General features: G+C 33.2%; 5 protein-coding genes across 5 annotated transcripts; 2 read left to right on the top strand and 3 right to left on the bottom strand.

Moving 5' to 3' along the window:
• Nucleotides 1-570: 570 nt before the first annotated feature.
• Nucleotides 571-1827, top strand: LOC103488997 (DNA-directed RNA polymerase subunit 10-like protein). Its single transcript, XM_008447972.3, has 4 exons — nt 571-986; nt 1078-1136; nt 1330-1424; nt 1537-1827. Exons 1-4 carry the CDS (start codon nt 951-953, stop codon nt 1560-1562), a joined length of 216 nt encoding a protein of 71 aa, XP_008446194.1. The 5' UTR covers nt 571-950; the 3' UTR covers nt 1563-1827.
• A 408-nt stretch (nt 1828-2235) lies between these two features.
• Nucleotides 2236-4805, bottom strand: LOC103488996 (axial regulator YABBY 4). The gene is made up of 7 exons (XM_008447971.3): nt 4114-4805; nt 3635-3769; nt 3404-3533; nt 3252-3300; nt 3037-3112; nt 2829-2921; nt 2236-2539 (listed from the first exon to the last, which is right to left on the bottom strand). Exons 1-7 carry the CDS (start codon nt 4183-4185, stop codon nt 2507-2509), a joined length of 588 nt encoding a protein of 195 aa, XP_008446193.1. The 5' UTR covers nt 4186-4805; the 3' UTR covers nt 2236-2506.
• A 1756-nt stretch (nt 4806-6561) lies between these two features.
• Nucleotides 6562-7325, bottom strand: LOC103488995 (ubiquitin-40S ribosomal protein S27a). The gene has a single exon (XM_008447970.3). The coding sequence runs from the start codon at nt 7185-7187 to the stop codon at nt 6717-6719; it is 471 nt and encodes a 156-aa protein (XP_008446192.1). The 5' UTR covers nt 7188-7325; the 3' UTR covers nt 6562-6716.
• Nucleotides 7326-9086: 1761 nt separating this feature from the next.
• LOC103488994 (CRS2-associated factor 2, chloroplastic) lies at nt 9087-13017 on the top strand. Its single transcript, XM_008447969.3, has 6 exons — nt 9087-9860; nt 10010-10137; nt 10564-10789; nt 11405-11532; nt 11974-12118; nt 12468-13017. Exons 1-6 carry the CDS (start codon nt 9212-9214, stop codon nt 12860-12862), a joined length of 1671 nt encoding a protein of 556 aa, XP_008446191.2. The 5' UTR covers nt 9087-9211; the 3' UTR covers nt 12863-13017.
• A 558-nt stretch (nt 13018-13575) lies between these two features.
• Nucleotides 13576-16438, bottom strand: LOC103488993 (uncharacterized). Its single transcript, XM_008447967.3, has 7 exons — nt 16084-16438; nt 15756-15998; nt 15547-15629; nt 14972-15058; nt 14635-14783; nt 14199-14330; nt 13576-14042 (listed from the first exon to the last, which is right to left on the bottom strand). The coding sequence occupies exons 2-7, from the start codon at nt 15913-15915 to the stop codon at nt 13853-13855; spliced, it is 801 nt and encodes a 266-aa protein (XP_008446189.1). The 5' UTR covers nt 15916-15998; nt 16084-16438; the 3' UTR covers nt 13576-13852.
• Between the last annotated feature and the right edge of the window lie 1828 nt (nt 16439-18266).

The following is an 18266-nucleotide window of genomic DNA, read 5'->3' on the forward strand; positions in this document are numbered from 1 at the left end:
TTTCCCCGTTGGCCCACTTTACCTCAACAAACCAGTTGGGTAATTAAAGATTTGAACTCTAGACTTTTTGATTTATATACAAATTAATTAAATTTTGTTGGTAAAATATATAAATTTTAAGAGCTACATTTAAATTGTATTATATTTGTAAATTCTTTCGTGGTGTGTAATTTAAATTGTTGTATTTTCGTCTATTCCTAATATTGTCTTATTGTCATTTTTTACGTGAGAGTAGTTATTTTCAGGAAAAAAAAAAGAAAATCACAGTAATTTTATTACTTTAAGTTGTTTCACATTCCTTTAAAAATAGTATTTATTTTTTTATATCAACAAGTTAAAGTATATATTCTTAACTACAAAGATTGAAAAGTTCAAATCTCTACTTTATGTACCGAATGAAGATTCACTTAAATTTGTTTTACTTATTGATTACAATTATAAATTTGACAAGTAGTTGAAAAACCAATACAATATGATATATATATTTCCGAATTTTAAAACCAAATGTGTTTGATCCCTAAATTTTGGAAGTAACATAAATTTATTATTGTAAATTTTAGAAAAAAATGTATCTTTTTCTCTTTTATTTGACTATAGTTGATGGATAGGACGAAGAGATGACAGATGAAGATGAAGGGGAGGTTTTATGGTGTAGAGAACTAATATTGAGTCAAAAGCCAACTCATGAAAATGAGTTGTCCTTAAATGATAATTATTTATGATAACTAAAATAATAATTAAAAACAAAAATAAAAGAAACCATTTCAAAGGATTAACCAAACAAAGAGGCGAAGTTTAATTTTAGTTAAAAATCAGGTAATGAAAAGGGAGGCGAAGTAGTCGGAATTAGTTTCCGAATTAGAAGCCATAGCTTTTTATGAATTTGGCTTTAAATTAAAATACGATTGATGGATGAATGAAATTGGAGAACCAAACACAAATTCAAGAAGATGATAATTCCGGTGCGGTGCTTCACTTGCGGCAAGGTCCTCTATTAATTCCATTTTTTCTTTTGTGATCTTCAAATATACTTATATATCTTGTTTTTTCATTGATTTGATTTTGATTCAACTTCAGGTGATCGGTAACAAATGGGACACTTATCTCGACCTTCTACAAGCTGACTATCCAGAAGGGTAACACTAACAAACACCTTCATAATTATAATAGTTTTTGCTTCTCAAATCGAGAAACCCTAATCTCAGTGAGAACCAAAAAAGGGATGCATTTGGATAGGAATGAATGAAGGAATGAGATATATGTATGTAATTTTAAATGGGTTTTAGTAGAGGAAGGTATTTAGATGAGTAATAATGAATATATATGCAGGGAGGCATTGGATACGTTAGGGTTAGTACGCTACTGTTGCAGGAGAATGCTTATGACTCATGTGGATCTCATTGAGAAGCTCTTGAACTACAACAGTATAATACTTATATATATATACTCTCTCTTTCTCTAATTTATTCATTATGTATTACTATATATATGTATGTATGAATATGTGATTATGATTGTTGTACTGATATTTTGCAGCCATGGATAAGTCTGAAATCGTCTAAAGCCTAATTACGGGGAATTGCTTTGCCAACACAGTGAATTCTACAATGCATTGTTTGGATTTTGTGAAGATTGGTTTTACCTTTTCTTTTTAGAGCTAATAAAGTCTGGTAGCAAAATTAATTTAGCTTTCACAAATGTTTCCAAAATTCATTTATAGTAGAAAGATGAAAATTGAGATACGAATAGCCTAAGATGAAAATTTAAAGTACCATATGTTGTTTTAGATCACAACAATACAATTTTAAAGTCTTACTTTTTTCCAAAGTTAGAAGGATATTTGTTAATTATAATTTAGTTTGGTAAGGTTATGTTTTAAAAAAAAATTCTGTTTGTCTCTACCAAATCTTATATTATAATTTTCAATTTGTCCCACCCAATTTTCGTTTCAATTATATGAATTTTCAAATTTTTAAATAGATCTACCGACTCTAAGTGTATTTTTCAAACGTATCTTGTAGCGTTATTTTTAAATTTTCTCAAATATCAAATTTTGCAAAAATACTTTTAAAGAATTATATAGGTCGATATTTTGTTGAAAATGTTAATTTTTTGTATGAAGTTAGACGATGAAGATAACAAGAAAACTATTTCAACAAAGTTTGAAACAATTACTTGGCTTTTCCAAAAGAAAAGCCAAGAGAAAAAGCTCTCCTCCAAGAACTCTCAACAAAGTTAATTTCAAAGTTCAAAAGGTCCATTTTACTAAAGGAAATACAAAACAGAGAACAGAAAACTTCCATAAAAAACCAAGTTTTTCCAGACAAACACTTAATCAACAAAGAGAAACTAAAAAAAACAGAAAGAAAAGAAAAACTTTCATTCCCAATGGCATCTATCCTTTTTAAGAACACTGGATTTTTTAACCCTTTTTTCCTAAAAGAAGTAACAAAGCAGAAACTAAAAGCATTCTCCCACCTTCTTATAGCTTCACTGAAATGGTGAGTTATGTCAAAAAATGAATGCCTTCCTTATGAACCTGAAAAAAAATTTCAAAAACATAAACTCGTTATAATGTATACCACCACTAAATCAGTTGCTTAAATTTGCCATAAAAACTCCCCAACTTCTTCTATATTTTAAGTTCTGCATTCAATGCTCTTACTCCTTTAATGACAGTCTCATAAATTTGTCTAAAAGGACATTTGCTCAAATATTGTTATCAGTAATTACTTGTAAAGATTCATGAAACTTTTTCCATTTGGTGTAATGGGTATGAAGTTTTAATTGAATATCATAACCTTTTATTCCAAAGTTTGCATTTTTACCTCAGGAATTTGAGTGTTCCAACTCCCATTTTCCTCAACTTGATTACACTTCTCCTTGTCATCTTTTTCTTGGATTGGAGGGAAATTTGCCCACTGAAAAATCAAAATCAGTTTATGATTCAGAAAACATATTAATTGGACCATCATTAAGGACATGTTTGTAACACTTATAAGTTAATCCATACACGCCCTCGTGACTGTTACTTACGTTTTTTGCTGCTGTTCTAAAGGCTTCTTTATGAGTCATTTCAGGATTTTGAGTTTTGAGCCTTCTTATTTCATCTCTGTCCCGAACACAAACATATTAGATTGAAAAATTGTTTCAGGAGAAACACTCTTAAGAGGGGTTCTTGAAGTACTTTCATTCAAAAGTATACTTTTAAAAAATCCATTACATAATCAGTAAAAAGTTTCATATCTTACTTGATGAAGCAGTTGTATGCCGATGGAGCGCGCTGTCGTTTCTCAGGAGCTTCAAATGATCATTCAATAGGAAAGATATAATCTAAGTTAGAACTTTTCAGATTTGTTCATTTTATAATGTCGTAACTCTAATTGTTTGTCAATGTTCTTACGTTTGTTTACAAAAGGAGTTGTCGCAGGAATCAAGTCTTCTTCAACTTCATACTCAGAAAATTTCAATTTTGATCTTTTGAAACTGTCGAAGAATTTCCCTGAATTCATTTCTCTATAAGTTTCTTTGGGCTGAACGAACAAAGGGGAAAAAATGAGAATTTTTATCTACAACAGCATATAAAATTATGAGTACTGAATCAAAATTTTAAGAACAAAAAATCTCCAAATACCACATTGTGAGATAAAGAAGACAGAAAATGTAGAGGAACCAGAGTGGCTTTCATCATGTTAACAGAAAGGAGACTCGAGCAATGGCCACACGTCACGGTCACCGCCATCGACAAGCTACTACACGGCACACTAACCTACGAATTGAGACAAAAGTAAAAAACCAAAAGAACATGAAGAAACGATGTTAGAAATCAAGAAACAAAGGAAAAGCAGATAACGTCAAACAATAAAAAAAAAAATAAAAAATAAAAAATAAAAAAAAAATCATACAAAAATTTACATGGTTCCCTCAATAATACGTTAGTTACGTTTAAAAACCAAGATAGGACAGATTATTACTAGCGAAGAATTCAAAAGGTACAAAACAACAATGTAAAGCACTTTTCTAAACTAAATAGAATTAAACCGCAAATAATACAAATATGTCAAATGAGTAAGTAACTTTGTTGTTCGAACAAATAAAAGAACACAAACTTACCAACAAAATAGTGGTACAGATTCCACATTGTACATAACAAATCTTTTCGGGCAGATCAAAGAGATGGTTCATTGTTTTAGAACAAAAGAACAAACAAATCTCAGTAAGTTGAAAGGATAGACAAGAGTTATAAGGAAGTACAGAAGCAATGTATAGAAGATATGCTGTGAGAATGAAATGTTGATGTAATAAGGAGGAGTTTCGGCATTAAAGTTTGAATGTAAAGAGATGTTAAATGCTGAAAAAAACTTGGAAGAGTTTTGGGAAGTTTGGGTTCAGAGTTCAAAGTTCAATGAAGTTGGATGAATTGTACTTGTTTGTTTCATCTGTCATTTTTTTGCTTCTTCAATTTTTCCAACCAACAGCTGCAAAACACATTGGTGTTTTACTGATGAAAGTGAAAGTGTACAGAGTTTTTTTTTTTTTTACTATGATGTTTTGTTTTTGGAAAAAAGAGGCATTTTAGAATCTCTGTCTTTCTCTAGGTAATTAATTCTTCTTGAACCATTTTCCATATTCCAGTGGTTTGTTATATTGTTTTATCATAATTGATTGTGCTACTAGTCTACTAGTTGTTGTATTGCTTTATCATAGTCTACAAGTTCTTGTATTGTTTTATATTGTGCTACTAATCTAGTTGTTGAATTCTCTTCAAATCCAAAGACCTAATTTATATCTTCTGTTCAAAATATAAGAAACTCGAACAAATAAGAAAAACCTGTTCTGATTTTGAAATTTGGGAATTCATCTCTATCGTTAAAAATTGAGAAGAAAATAAATCCATGTTTGAAAATAAAAAATCAAATGATGGACGAGATCTTAGCTAAGAATTCAAATTCAAGTATTTAGACTAGAATGGTTGCTCAAAAAGAATAGAAAACCATGAGATGAAGGGCCATTACATATAGAAAATTCTAACGACTTTTTTATTTACATTCAATATATGCATAATTAATTCTGAGACCTATATCTATCTGCCACAATATTTCTAAAACACATTCTGCTACAGTAGAACCTAATTTGTATATTGAATTAGCTAACCAACATTCACATTACAAGTAAGAATATGGTATATATATCTTTTAGGATAGAATGTCAAAATTGAATAATCTAATCTTTATCTATAGAAACTGTCAATACATTATACTCGATAGTGTCATACAACATTGCAGTAATATTTGCTTGTTGGATTGAAAACCGTAGAACGAAATGAACAAACTCAATCCAAACATAAAATAGAATTAAATTACGCTACTTCCACATCCCATGAGATAGAGCTAAATTGGGAGTACGTCTATTCGAAATTAAACAAAGGCAATTTACAAACATTCCCCCACAACAACCAATAAGGATGGTAAGTAAGTAACCCAACTTCGACAAAACGATCGACCAAGATAAGCACTCGGAATGAGATATCAAGCTACATAACATCATAAACTAGCTTCTCAAGCTCAAAGAAAATACCATAAAAAAAAAAAAAAAAAAAAAAAAAAAAAAAAAAAACCTGATTGAGTAATTGGCAAGAAAAATGGAAAGCATATATATACTGAACAAATGTAAAAAAAGAGTGAAAAATATCACCCCCCAAACAAATTCACAAATAAGTCAAACCTCAACACACAAATCAAAACAGAAACCGCATTCCTAAAATTCAAGGAAAACCCAAGGAATTGAAAAAAAAAAGAAACAGGGATGGACGTCGTAACTTAACACCATCACAGATAGAAAATGAAGGAAAGTGAAAAGAACTTGAATAAGCAATCATGTTTAGCCAAGGAAATCAATAACACCGGCACATCCGTTTACAACCAACCAATATCAGGCAAATAATTTGAGAGTAGACCGCAAAACCAAGAATCACATACTTGGAAGAACACTTAACAATCAACGGAAACTTATCACTGTAGTAGTTTGTAACAATCTGCAAAAAAATGGTAACTAAAAAATGCTCCAAAAATGTTTAAAGCAGAATTGTTATGACTAGTAAAGAAATTTCATTTCCTGGGGCTTGGGAATTAAACATTTCTTCGAATGAATTCTAAGAAAATACTTCAACATAAAACATAGAAACGAACTGAAGTAAAATATAACATGGAACATGGAACATGGAACATGGAACATGGAACATGGAACATACAACATCATACTCAAGTATTGCTTCAAACTATAGAACATACATAAAACAATTACTTAATCTTGGATGTCAGATCTATAGACTTTCAAGAATTAAATTACACACAAATTCAGAGACAATTGATAAAAATGTCAGATCTAAGCACCAACAAATCAGAAAATAACCTATCGAACAGAAAATAAAAGGAAGCAGGTTCCCCAGTACAAAAAATAATGATATTTACGAGAAGCATATAATCTATTAAACCAAAACCCAAAATTTAACAGTTATTTCAAGGATAATAATCGCAAGAACACTGACTAAGTATGTGGATCTTAATAAAAACGATAATAAATCGACATTAAGAAAACAAAATCCATGTCAAGAACTAAACTCCACAAACTGGAGAAGAAATTCTAGATAAATTCAACGACATCAAACATTTAGATAAAACGTAAACATGATGGAAAAAAGAAACAACAGATTAAACCTAATCACCACCAGCTTTGTTGTAAACGTAGGTCAAACCACATTTACCGCAGTAGTGGCGGTCAAAGTGATTAGCCATAAAAGTTCCAGCGCCGCACTCGGCGTTAGGGCACTCCTTCCTAAGCCTCTGCACCTTTCCAGAGTCATCGACCTTGTAGAACTGGAGGACGGCGAGCTTCACCTTCTTGTGCTTGTGCTTGATCTTCTTGGGCTTGGTGTAGGTCTTCTTCTTACGCTTCTTGGCGCCTCCTCTGAGACGAAGCACAAGGTGGAGGGTCGATTCCTTCTGAATGTTGTAGTCGGCTAGAGTTCGGCCGTCCTCGAGCTGCTTTCCGGCGAAAATCAAACGCTGCTGGTCCGGGGGGATTCCTTCCTTGTCCTGGATCTTTGCCTTGACATTGTCGATGGTATCGGAGCTCTCAACTTCGAGAGTGATGGTCTTACCCGTTAGGGTTTTCACGAAGATCTGCATGGTTGAGAGGCTTCTTTGCCGCACGGCCAATTGGGAATAACAAGGGTTTGGGGGAGATGAGTGCTTCCCTTTTATAGGTGGCCACTCCCTCTTTTAGGGTTTCCGGTGTCCATCTTAATTCAATAATACTAAATATTATTATTAATGCATTTTAATTTCCAAGTCCAAAATTTTATAATATTTACTTACTTTTCCTTTTATTTCACAAAAAAGTTTGGTATTAATTTCTCAATTTTAAATTTTTATTTTTCTTTACTGAGTATAATATTGAGGTTGTAATAATTATCATTGACAATCAAACCCTAATTTTATTGAATTACAAACAAATAATAAAGTGAAATAGTTCATCACAAGTGAAACTAAGATCAATTATCTTATTTTAAAATAAATACGACTCAATTCGTATGGATAGCCAAAAAATAATAATAACTACTTAGCTACCAGGGATAGTTTGATTATTTTTTTTATATTTTATAACCTTTTTCTGAAATTTGAAAAAATCATTTTCATGAAGTGTTGTGTGGGCTTTGTTTGTCGTGGATTCGTTGGGCTTTTGGCCCAAACTTCTTTGATTTGGGCTAGTTTGGTTCATCAAAATTTATGTCAAATACGGGTGGTATAGCAATTATTAACTATGTAGCAATATTTTAAAAAAATTATAAATATAGAAAAATTTATCGGTGATAGACTTCTATCGTTGATAAATTTCTATGGTTTATCAGTGATAGACTTACATGATCTATCGATCATCGATAGATTTTGACAAATTTTGCTATATTTGCAATTTTTTTAAAATGTTACTATATACTTAATTATTTTAAATATAATTGCTACATTTGCAATTATCCCTTCTAAAATCTATTTAATATTGATAGAATTTAGGTTTAAGAATTTCTTCCACTCTTCTTCCTGCCAAAATGCCTATGATGCAACAGTTTTGATAACATTTTCTTTAAGAATGTACCTCTTATTTTTTATTATATCATTCTAATTTGAGAGGACTTATTGTACTATGTAACTACAACATAACACGTATTCTTTATTCTTTAGCTATTCAAACATATAATCCATCTATTTTGTATTTGTTATTATTAAATACCTCAAGATTTGGGTTGATCAATTATCGTATGTAATTGGAGGGCACGTGTTATATCACATACTAATAAATGTTCTTATTTGACCATTTTAAAAGAGTAGCGTGTAATATCTGGTTAGTTACTCACTATATTAACTTTAAGCATCAAAGTGCAATATGTTTCATACACACGATGTAAGCATCTATAGCTTGAAGCAACATTAAATTAGGCGAGTCTTGAGGTCAATTTCTCAAAAAGCTCAAAGTGAGACACAACCCAAACTTGAGATCATAACTATTGAAATTTAATACAATTATCATGTCACTCCATGTAACCCATCGTAGCAAACTACTCTTATGTCATCGATACCATATGAAATACACGCGACACTAATTGAACTTATTGTTGTTTCTATCGCAAGCACGTGTTAGTGATAGCTAATTCCAATTTTGAACTATACGTATTAATGTAAATTATAAATAATAATAATAAAAAAAGCTCTTCATCATTAAGTTATACAAACTGTTATCTATCAAATTACAACTTGATTGGAGTAAAATAGTGTTCCTATATAGACGTTAAAAATGCAACGCTTCATTTCTATACAATTGTTGTATTTCAAGGATTTACCATCAAACTTAAGAAAAACTTGCAAATTCTTAGATATTGATGAATTCTTACTTAACATTAGTAAACTTGTCATCATCAAATTAGTAGGTTTATATTTATTGTTTTTAAAATAAAAGAACCGAACCAAACCGAATCGAAATGGAAAGTTAGACTATGAACCATTTTTTCCTATGTTTCATGGGTATTTTGGAGTTGGTGTGGTTCCCTCCAAGAATAAATGCCGAGCGACGAAAATATCTTAGAAGGTTAGTGGTAAGCTCTGCCTTATCCATCTTCTCCAACGAGAGGAAAGGGAAGAAGAAGGAAAGGAGCGTAACAATGGCGACAATCCCATCATTGCCAGGCTTAACCCTATTCTCTTCACTCCCTTCAGCTCCACCGCCTCACGAACCCTCACCCACTTCTTCTCCTTCAACCCCAATTCCAATTCCCAAATACCCTCCTCCCAAATCCCGCACTCTTCGAACCAACAACCCTCCAAAATCACCTAATCCTGCTCTCAAGACTTTCCACCGCCGTTCCAAGTACTACAAGCCCGTCAAAGATGGCGTCATCTCATCCAACGGCGAACGCGCTGTCGTCATCGGCGATTCCGGTGTCTCCTATCTTCTCCCCGGTGCTCCATTCGAGTTCCAATACAGTTACTCCGAGACCCCCAATGTCAAACCCATTGCAATTCGTGAACCGGCGTTTCTACCCTTTGCACCTCCGACGATGCCGAGGCCTTGGACGGGGAAAGCTCCATTGAAAAGCTCGAAGAAGAAAATCCCACTTTTTGATTCCTTCAATCCGCCCCCGCCTGGTACTAAAGGAGTTAAACAAGTCCAATTGCCTGGCCCGTTCCCGCTTGGGCAGTATCCCAAGGAGGGGAAAAGCAGAGAGGAGATACTTGGGGAGCCACTCAAGAATTGGGAGATTCGCATGCTGGTGAAACCCCATTTATCACATAATAGACAGGTTAATCTTGGTGAGATATGGGTTCTTTTTTCCTCAATTTTCATTTGGAATCTTACTGTCTATGGTTGTTATGTGATCATATATATGCCTTGTTGCCCTTCCCAGTTCAATGATCGGCTGAAGTTGGTGACCTTTTTTGGTTTGAATTGGACGTGTTAGGAAGGGATGGACTTACGCATAACATGTTGGAATTGATACATTCACATTGGAAGCGGCAGCGTGTCTGTAAAGTTCGTTGCAAGGGTGTTCCCACAGTAGATATGGATAATATCTGCCATCATATCGAGGTATTCTTTTCACACATTCTTCATTTTTTCGGTCATTTCTGTTGAATTATTTGTATGAAGTAAGTTTTATTCTTTTTTGCATTCTCTTATTACTGTACTATTTAGATTGGCAAGACATTATTCAAACTGTTGGCAAGACAATATAATACAACATTCAACATAACTATCTCATTTAGAATCGACCAAAAATAGTTTAACATGATTTAAAGAAAAAAAAGTTTTTACATGTTAGAATGTTCTCCTTTAATTGGTTTGCTCAATTTTTCGACTATATTATATTATTTTATTCTTTACCAATAAAAATGTTGTTCTGAAGATTTAAATCTACTATCCCAAAACCCTTTCTGACAATTCCCTTCTATTTCTCAGAAAGAGCAAGTATTCTCAGTTCATTTACATGGAAGTTTCTTGTGCCAATTATTCCAGGAAAAAACAGGTGGAAAAATAATTCATCGAGTCGGTGGTGTATTATATTTGTTCCGAGGTAGAAACTATAATTATCGTACTCGCCCTCAATACCCTGTAATGCTCTGGAAACCTGCAGCCCCTGTGTATCCAAAACTTATTCAAGAAGCTCCAGAAGGATTAACAAAAGAGGAAGCTAATGAGCTAAGGATGAAAGGGAAAAATCTTTTGCCAATATGTAAATTAGGTAAATAAGTATATGATTCTCCATGGTCTCCAATTTTTGTTTTGATTATGCTGCTACCGAAGTTTTTTTTCTCCTTCCCTTCTTTCAAGTGAGTGAATCCATTGAACAAAAATATTTTGTTAATTATATGTATATATCAACAATAGAACTGTTAAAGGTTATTTTAGACATAGAGTGATTATAAGTAGAGTACGAGGAAAAGAGTGAGGGATTAAACAAATATTTGGAAAAAAGCTCGGTATAGAGAGGGGAAGGTTGCCATGTTGATATGTTTTTGGATGAGTTCTTCAATTTCATATTTCCTTGGCAATGTTAATTTTTTTCCAACTTTGAAAATTAGATGATGAAGCTAATGACCCTAGACTTTGAAATGGAAAAGGGGTTATTTTGATATGGAATGGAGTGTGACCATGATGGACAACGTGATTTTATGAAGTAATAGGTTTTGTCAGTTTAGATTATTGTACCAACTGTCATAAACTACTATTCAATATTCTATTCATTTGGAATATTTTTTTTTTTAAAAAGATCTTTACTGCAATTGTTTATTATTATACAAAGAGAGCATTATACTCCCCTTAGTAGGTATTGAGTTTAAATTATCTCCCTTGGCAGCAAAAAATGGTGTGTACATTTCCTTGGTTGATGACGTAAGGCATGCTTTTGAAGGAAGCATTTTGGTGAAGATCGATTGCACTGGCATGCATGAAAGCGATTATAAAAAGTTGGGTGCTAAACTCAAGGTTGGCATACATTTTCATTCTTCAATCTCTACCTTCTTGACCCATTGCCTTATCGAAGGTGACTCTTGGAAAGTTGCTTGCATAGAAATTAGCAGTTAAATCCTGAGCTAAACCTTCGCATATAGCCTGCAGTATCTATGAAAGCGACTTGGTTATACTCTATAGGAAGATTCGTTTAACATATGAGGAAACCGTGCACCTTTCTGCTGAGTTGAGCATTCTCATGCTCTATTCTGCCTGTATACACATGCTTGTGATCACTTTGAACTTCCATCACACGAAGATTGCAATTGAACATACTATTTCTACATGCAGTACACAAGCGATACCTTTAGAGCCTTACCATATAGTTTACTTTTGTTAAACCTATGCGTATATTGGAAGCAGCTTTTGAAGTAATTCGATAATTGTTTGACATATACTACTTAATTTTATCTACAGGAACTGGTTCCTTGTGTGTTATTATCATTTGACAACGAACAGATATTGATGTGGAGGGGAAAGGATTGGAAGTCGGTTATTTCAGATGATCGTTCTGCTCCACTTCCTTCTCGAGCTAGCTCAAATGATTCTTTGGGTTCGTCTGGTAAGTAGAGTTCTTTCATATCATTAAACACTCTTGAGTAGCTCGAAGGACATGCACTCTTGAGCATGCAAATTACTATTGACAATTTTATTATTCAAAAGCAATTAAACATAAAAACTGCGAAATTGTCTATCATCCACCATTACTGGTACTCTAGAACTAAGAAGACGTGAAGCCATATGTTCTCTCAGGCAATCTTATTTTCCCTTTGTCTAAAGACTGGTTATATATGAGTTCAAACTTCAATAACTTGAATGCATGTGATGTTCAATAATTGTTGGGTGATGCTCTGTTGTTCTGGCTTTTAATGTTTAAATGCATGTTTTCACTCTTTTGTTACTTTTTCTAGGTGAGTCTGTTGAGAATAGTGACCTCTTAAATGGCAATCATCATACGATCAAAACTAGCCCGAAAATGAAGCTCCTATGGGAGCGTGCCATAGATTCAAACAAGGCATTGATGCTAGATGAGATTGGTCTTGCTCCTGATGAACTTTTAGAGAGAGTTGAGGAGTTTGAGAGAATTTCACAAGCAACTGAACATTCTTATCCAGCATTTATCACATCAAGTGAAGAAGTCAGCAGTCCAGCTGACAGCCCCGAAAGTCAGGATCACTCTGAAGCCAACTACAACTCCGATGATGATGTAGGTCGTGAAGAAGACCTTTTTGATAATGTTGACCCGTTAGTCCCTTTAGGATCATTACCTGTTGATATTATAGCAAAGAAGCTCAGTTCTGAATAGATATGCATGGTCGCTTTGATTGGTATTTGAAATATTCTTGTGTGACAAGTTGAGGAGGGAAAAGTTGAATATTTTGTGTATCTATTTGTAAATAAATTAATCAAACATTGAAACTGTACTCTTAAAAGCATCGACTAAAACACGTTTCTCCCCCACCTTCCAAGTGCTATTGCAAGTTCAGATCTGTAGTCAAACGAAACCAACATAAAATATGTTTTAGGTTTTTTGTACTAATGACTTTGGAAAAATAAAATTTGACCCTTTATCAAAACAAGATTTACAAACTTTTTGTTGTGATAAGTTCTTTTTTTTGCTCTAATTCTACCCGACTTTCTCAATCTAGTTAAATTTTTTTGCTCTTTTTTCTCTCTTATTTACATTTTGGCTCATTTTCAACTACTTGCTCTAGTGTCAGCTTGCTTTTTTACCCCTGCCCTCTACAATTTGTTTGCTTGGCATCTAAAAAAACTCCATCCATTGCCATCGACCTTTGCACATTGCCAGAGGATGAAAAAGCTTCATTGGGTCGTCTTTAGAGGTAAAATATAAGAATGAAGATGAAATGAAGAGAAGTGGTCTAGAGAAAGCAAGAGGAAGACGAGAGAACGGCACGAGAAATAGGAGGGAGAGAGAGGAAGAAAATGAGATGTTAGAAAGAGAGTTTCAGAACCTACCTGTTTTTTTAGGTCAATCTATCAAACACTCCAACTGTCTTAACCACCAAAAGAAAGCAACAACATCTTGATCTCACTTTCTATTATTTAAACAAACGACGTTTCTGGCTTTGTGTGACATTGTACTGACAGTTTCCCACTAAAATATTGGTCCTTTTATCAACAAGGGAACAAGGCATGGATATATAACTTCTTCAGTCTTAAAAAAACTACAAAAAATTGAGATGAAATTTAGAAATTCTCAAAAGTACAAATGTTGGGTTCCATATCGAAGGGGCAAAAAAGCACCAATCAGCACATAGAATCGAATATACATCTAAAACTTGACATTTTCCCTTATAAATTGCTCCACCTCAGATACTTCACCCGTCAATCCAGAGGCTTCAGCAACTGCAACTTTGTTATAGCACTGTGTGAACGAAAACGCTTTGCCAGGTATTCCTAGTGTGAAGTCGTTTGAGATATCAGCAGTTGAGATTGCACTTCTCGATACACGTAACTTGTCACTGTACAAACATAAAAAAAAAAAAAAAAAAAAACACAGTCGAAAATTGAAATACAAATTCATTGCAGATAATAAAACCTACTGTAATTTGAATAGTATGCTTAACACTAACAGATCATTAAAAGAAGATCGTGATATAGAAAGTTGAGTGCCATACATCTCTTTTTCCATCTGCCTATTGATAAACTCCTTTGTGTGGGCTGTCACCTTGTCTGTTTTGTTGCATAGTATCAGGACAGGGATTTTCTTCTTCACAACACTCGCATTAGTCAGAATGTCATAAAGGTACCTTCAAGAGAAATTTAATTAAATTAAACTAGTAACTTAAGACATTTATTTATCTAACTGTTTTATGTACTAAAACATATTGTGTACAGCACATGTGAGAGCGTATGCTGCAAATTATGTGCTTTCAGTTGTGATGTAAGGATGATTTCCAAAGAGAGAATTGTGAGAACTCAGGGGAATCAAACTAATGTTACACATTCATGCAGAACTTGGGGCGACACAAAACTTATAGTTTATATGCTCCTATTTACTATTGTAGATGCACACGCATAAAAAGCTAAAAGTTGAGAAGACTAATCCATTACTCTGAAGCTGCACGACAGTTGGGCAAAAAATCCAAAGCATCCACCACAAAGACTACACCAGCTGCTTGAGGCAAAAAGTCATCTAGTTTGGCTCGAAGGCGAGAATGCCCAGGGACATCAACAAGATGAACAGGCTTCAGTTTGTCCTTCTACCAAAGCACACAAAGAAAAGGCAATATCTGTTAGTTTAAGTTTGATCCAGTACCGCAAAAAAGAAAGTTAGACTACTGGAAACAGAATCCACACAGCATTGTTATTTTTTATTTTTAAGGCTGCAATGGTTCAGAAATGGAGCATTCTCAATTTCCACATGTCAATTCTAGAATATATATATTACCTTTGCTATTTCAGAATGAAGCACAAAAGTGCCCTCGTTAGGTTCCATTGATGTAACAGTACCCTGATGAGAAGAACCATCGCGAAGCTGCAAAGACATAAAAAACATTATAAATGCACCTAGAAGGCAAGAGGGGTCTCCACCCAAGCCCTGTCAAGGACAAATCCTTAACACATATCTACAGACTTTATCTTAAAAGTATATAACAGTATTGTTTGCTTTGAATCAATCGTTAAATTAAGCTCTGAAGTAACCAAGATACCAAACACCTATACATAACATAAAACAAAAGGCATGCACAGACACCGTTTTACTGAATTCCTAACTGACCTTGAAGAATACGCATTCTTACGTGAAATGTGGACAATGCTCCTAAATAACATTAATGCCCTTAAGGTTACTTCTCGAGAAGATGGTGAGAAATACAACAAGTGGACAAACTCATATAAAAAAAGGCTTAACCATTCAATTCAAATCAAAGTAAATGAATAAACCAAAAAACTACTAATCAAATATCTGACAAGAAATGAATTCCTATAAAAATACAGGAAGAAACGTGAAATGCGGATGCTTACTTGATAAAAAAGAATAGTTTTCCCACTTCCACTGAGCCCACTGAGTACAATGGTATTCGATTTCCTGCGCTTAAACAAGCGAGCTGCCAAGAGACAAGGGGTAGTCAACTTCAAATTCCCAAATGTTTCACCATGTACAATTACTGAAACCAACATTCAACTACAGAACCAAAGAACAAAAATCTAAACAAATAAAGAGAAAGACTCACTCAATAAAAGAAGTAGCGTGGTAAACAACAACACACCAACCCCAACGTAGAGCTGAATTGGGGGTATTTGGTGAACAAACTCCAAGCCTCGTTCCAGCCATTGCTCCATCTGGACCTTCAATTGTTCTACCTGAACCTTCCACTGTTCCGTACCCTCCATTTTCAAAATTTTCGGAGACAATACGCTCCAGAAGTTGAATTCTTCCGTCAAAATTTCCTAGCTCACAAAGTCCGTTCGAAACCCTATACCCAAAAACCCCCAATTGAGGACATTAGATGAAACCCACAAAAGATAGATCATGAAATGAAGAATCGAGGAAAATAGTACCTGATCCGATAATTCTGCTACGAATCTGAAATGAGAAAGACGATCAATTTGGGGATGAACGTAATTAGGCAGAAGTACACAAGCTCGTTGTGAGCCCTAGAACTCCACCACCGTGTCTTTCCCTTCCTTTCCTTTCCTTTCCTTTCCTCTCTTTTCCTTTTTTCCCTTTTCTTTTTAATGTTTTTTCTTTTTTGTTTTTAATTTTTGTTTTATTTGTCCCAAAATTTCTATCTCTCACTCCTCATTTTAATCTTCTTTATCCTCATAATAAATTTAGGGTTAAAATATCATTCTATCATATAAGCGAACGTGATCTCTTCACCAAATATGGAGGATGAAGCCTCATCTTTGGTCAAGTCCAAACTCTTTTCACTCAAAACCAAATCACTACTTTTCTTTTATGTTAATCTTATTCACTTCCCTCCTTTTGTTTGTTTATGATAGTGTAACAATCATTATATTACAATCTCTTCTACGTAGACTTTTCACTATTCTTTATTCTCCACCAATTTAGTTGATTTTGAGACCAAACAAATTCAGTTGTGCTTTTAGAAAGAAATGAACTAAACTTACGTTTAATAAAGAACAAAATCAATAGACATTGATTTTATTTAGTTCGACTTATTATTAGTATGGTTCTAGATTTTCAACACTTTCATCCTTTTTTTATTTCGACTTTTTGTGTTTCAATTAATCTTTTTTTGCTATTATCAATTGAAAATCAGTTATATTAGAAAGACAATGTTAATTATCATTTAACTAAGGAGTGTTTGTAAAAATAACAAAAAAAAAAATTATGATAATAGAGCTCATGTCACTATATTTTCTAAATTATTTTGATAGTTCCCTGAAAGACGTGATATATCTAATTATTTATCATATTTATAATATGAAAAAAAAAACATGTGTTATATGGATTGCTTTTTTTCTAATTCTTTTATTTTATTTGATGCAATTTTCCTTTAATTAAACTTATTTGGATACATGATTGAATATTTTCACCAATAGATAGATGTATTTACTTATTGTAATTTCTTTACAATTTTTATTTCTTGAAAATAATAAAATAACACAAATTAGAACACTGCATGAGGAGCCACATGCATAAATTTCAAAAACCATTCCAAGCACTTAACCCTCCATTTGTGGTAAATCCTTCGAAGAGCCCTCCCCAATCACAACCACCATAGCATCTGCATTTAATTTCCAACCCCAACACCAGGAGGCGAAGGGACTCTCAAAACCCCTCGAGCAGCCTGATTATTAGCCAAGGCTGATGGAGAAGAAGAGAGGGGGACCGAAAGAGGCTTCCAAGCAAGAACAACGCCTCACTATTTATGATAACTTCTGAAACTTTGAACTTTAATATTTATACATTATCTGTACGTCGTCTTAGCTTCCTGTTGTAAATTATAATGCAAAATGTTCAACCCCACACTGGCCTTCCTCATCTATCCACCACTACACTTTCCATTTATTTATACGTACTTTTACATCTACAAATTGTGCTTTAATTATTATCCATTTTTATATATATATATATATATATATATATATTATCAACATTGACTCATGAATACTACTTGTCACGTTGCATCAAATTTAATTATAACCTTTTAATTAATTTTCATCAACTTGGCCTATGCATATATACTTAGTTAAATGTGTGATTTTATTGTGTGTAATGATCAATTTTTGTTGGTTAATTTCTGTTAGTTATCCCATGGATGTTAATAGAAAATAAAATTAAAAGATATATGAACTTATTAATAGTTTCAAATAACATCAAGTTTGGTAAACGGGACGAACTTTCAAAGTGTTGTTTAACATGCAACACTCCTAATTTATAAGCTCTAAAAGCCACAAATCGATTTCTAAGGATTGTGTTGTACATTAAGATATAATTATCTTAAGGTCAAATTAAAGGACTTGTAACAAATTAAACGAACAAATTCCTTAATCCAATACTATTCTTACATTCCACAACATGGGTCAACTAATTATATTCAAATGTTTTTAACCATATAAATTATTACAGTGATTTAAAATTCTAGAGATTCTTTTAGCTAAACTTGTAAAGAAAAGTCCAAAGACTAAAATTTATTTTATTACGATCTATTCAAACAACCTAACAATGTACGACTTTAAATAAGTAATGAATTGACCGATCGATTATGTTCGAG

This window comes from Cucumis melo, chromosome 10, assembly GCF_025177605.1.
Source record: "Cucumis melo cultivar AY chromosome 10, USDA_Cmelo_AY_1.0, whole genome shotgun sequence".
Taxonomy (NCBI): domain Eukaryota; kingdom Viridiplantae; phylum Streptophyta; class Magnoliopsida; order Cucurbitales; family Cucurbitaceae; genus Cucumis; species Cucumis melo.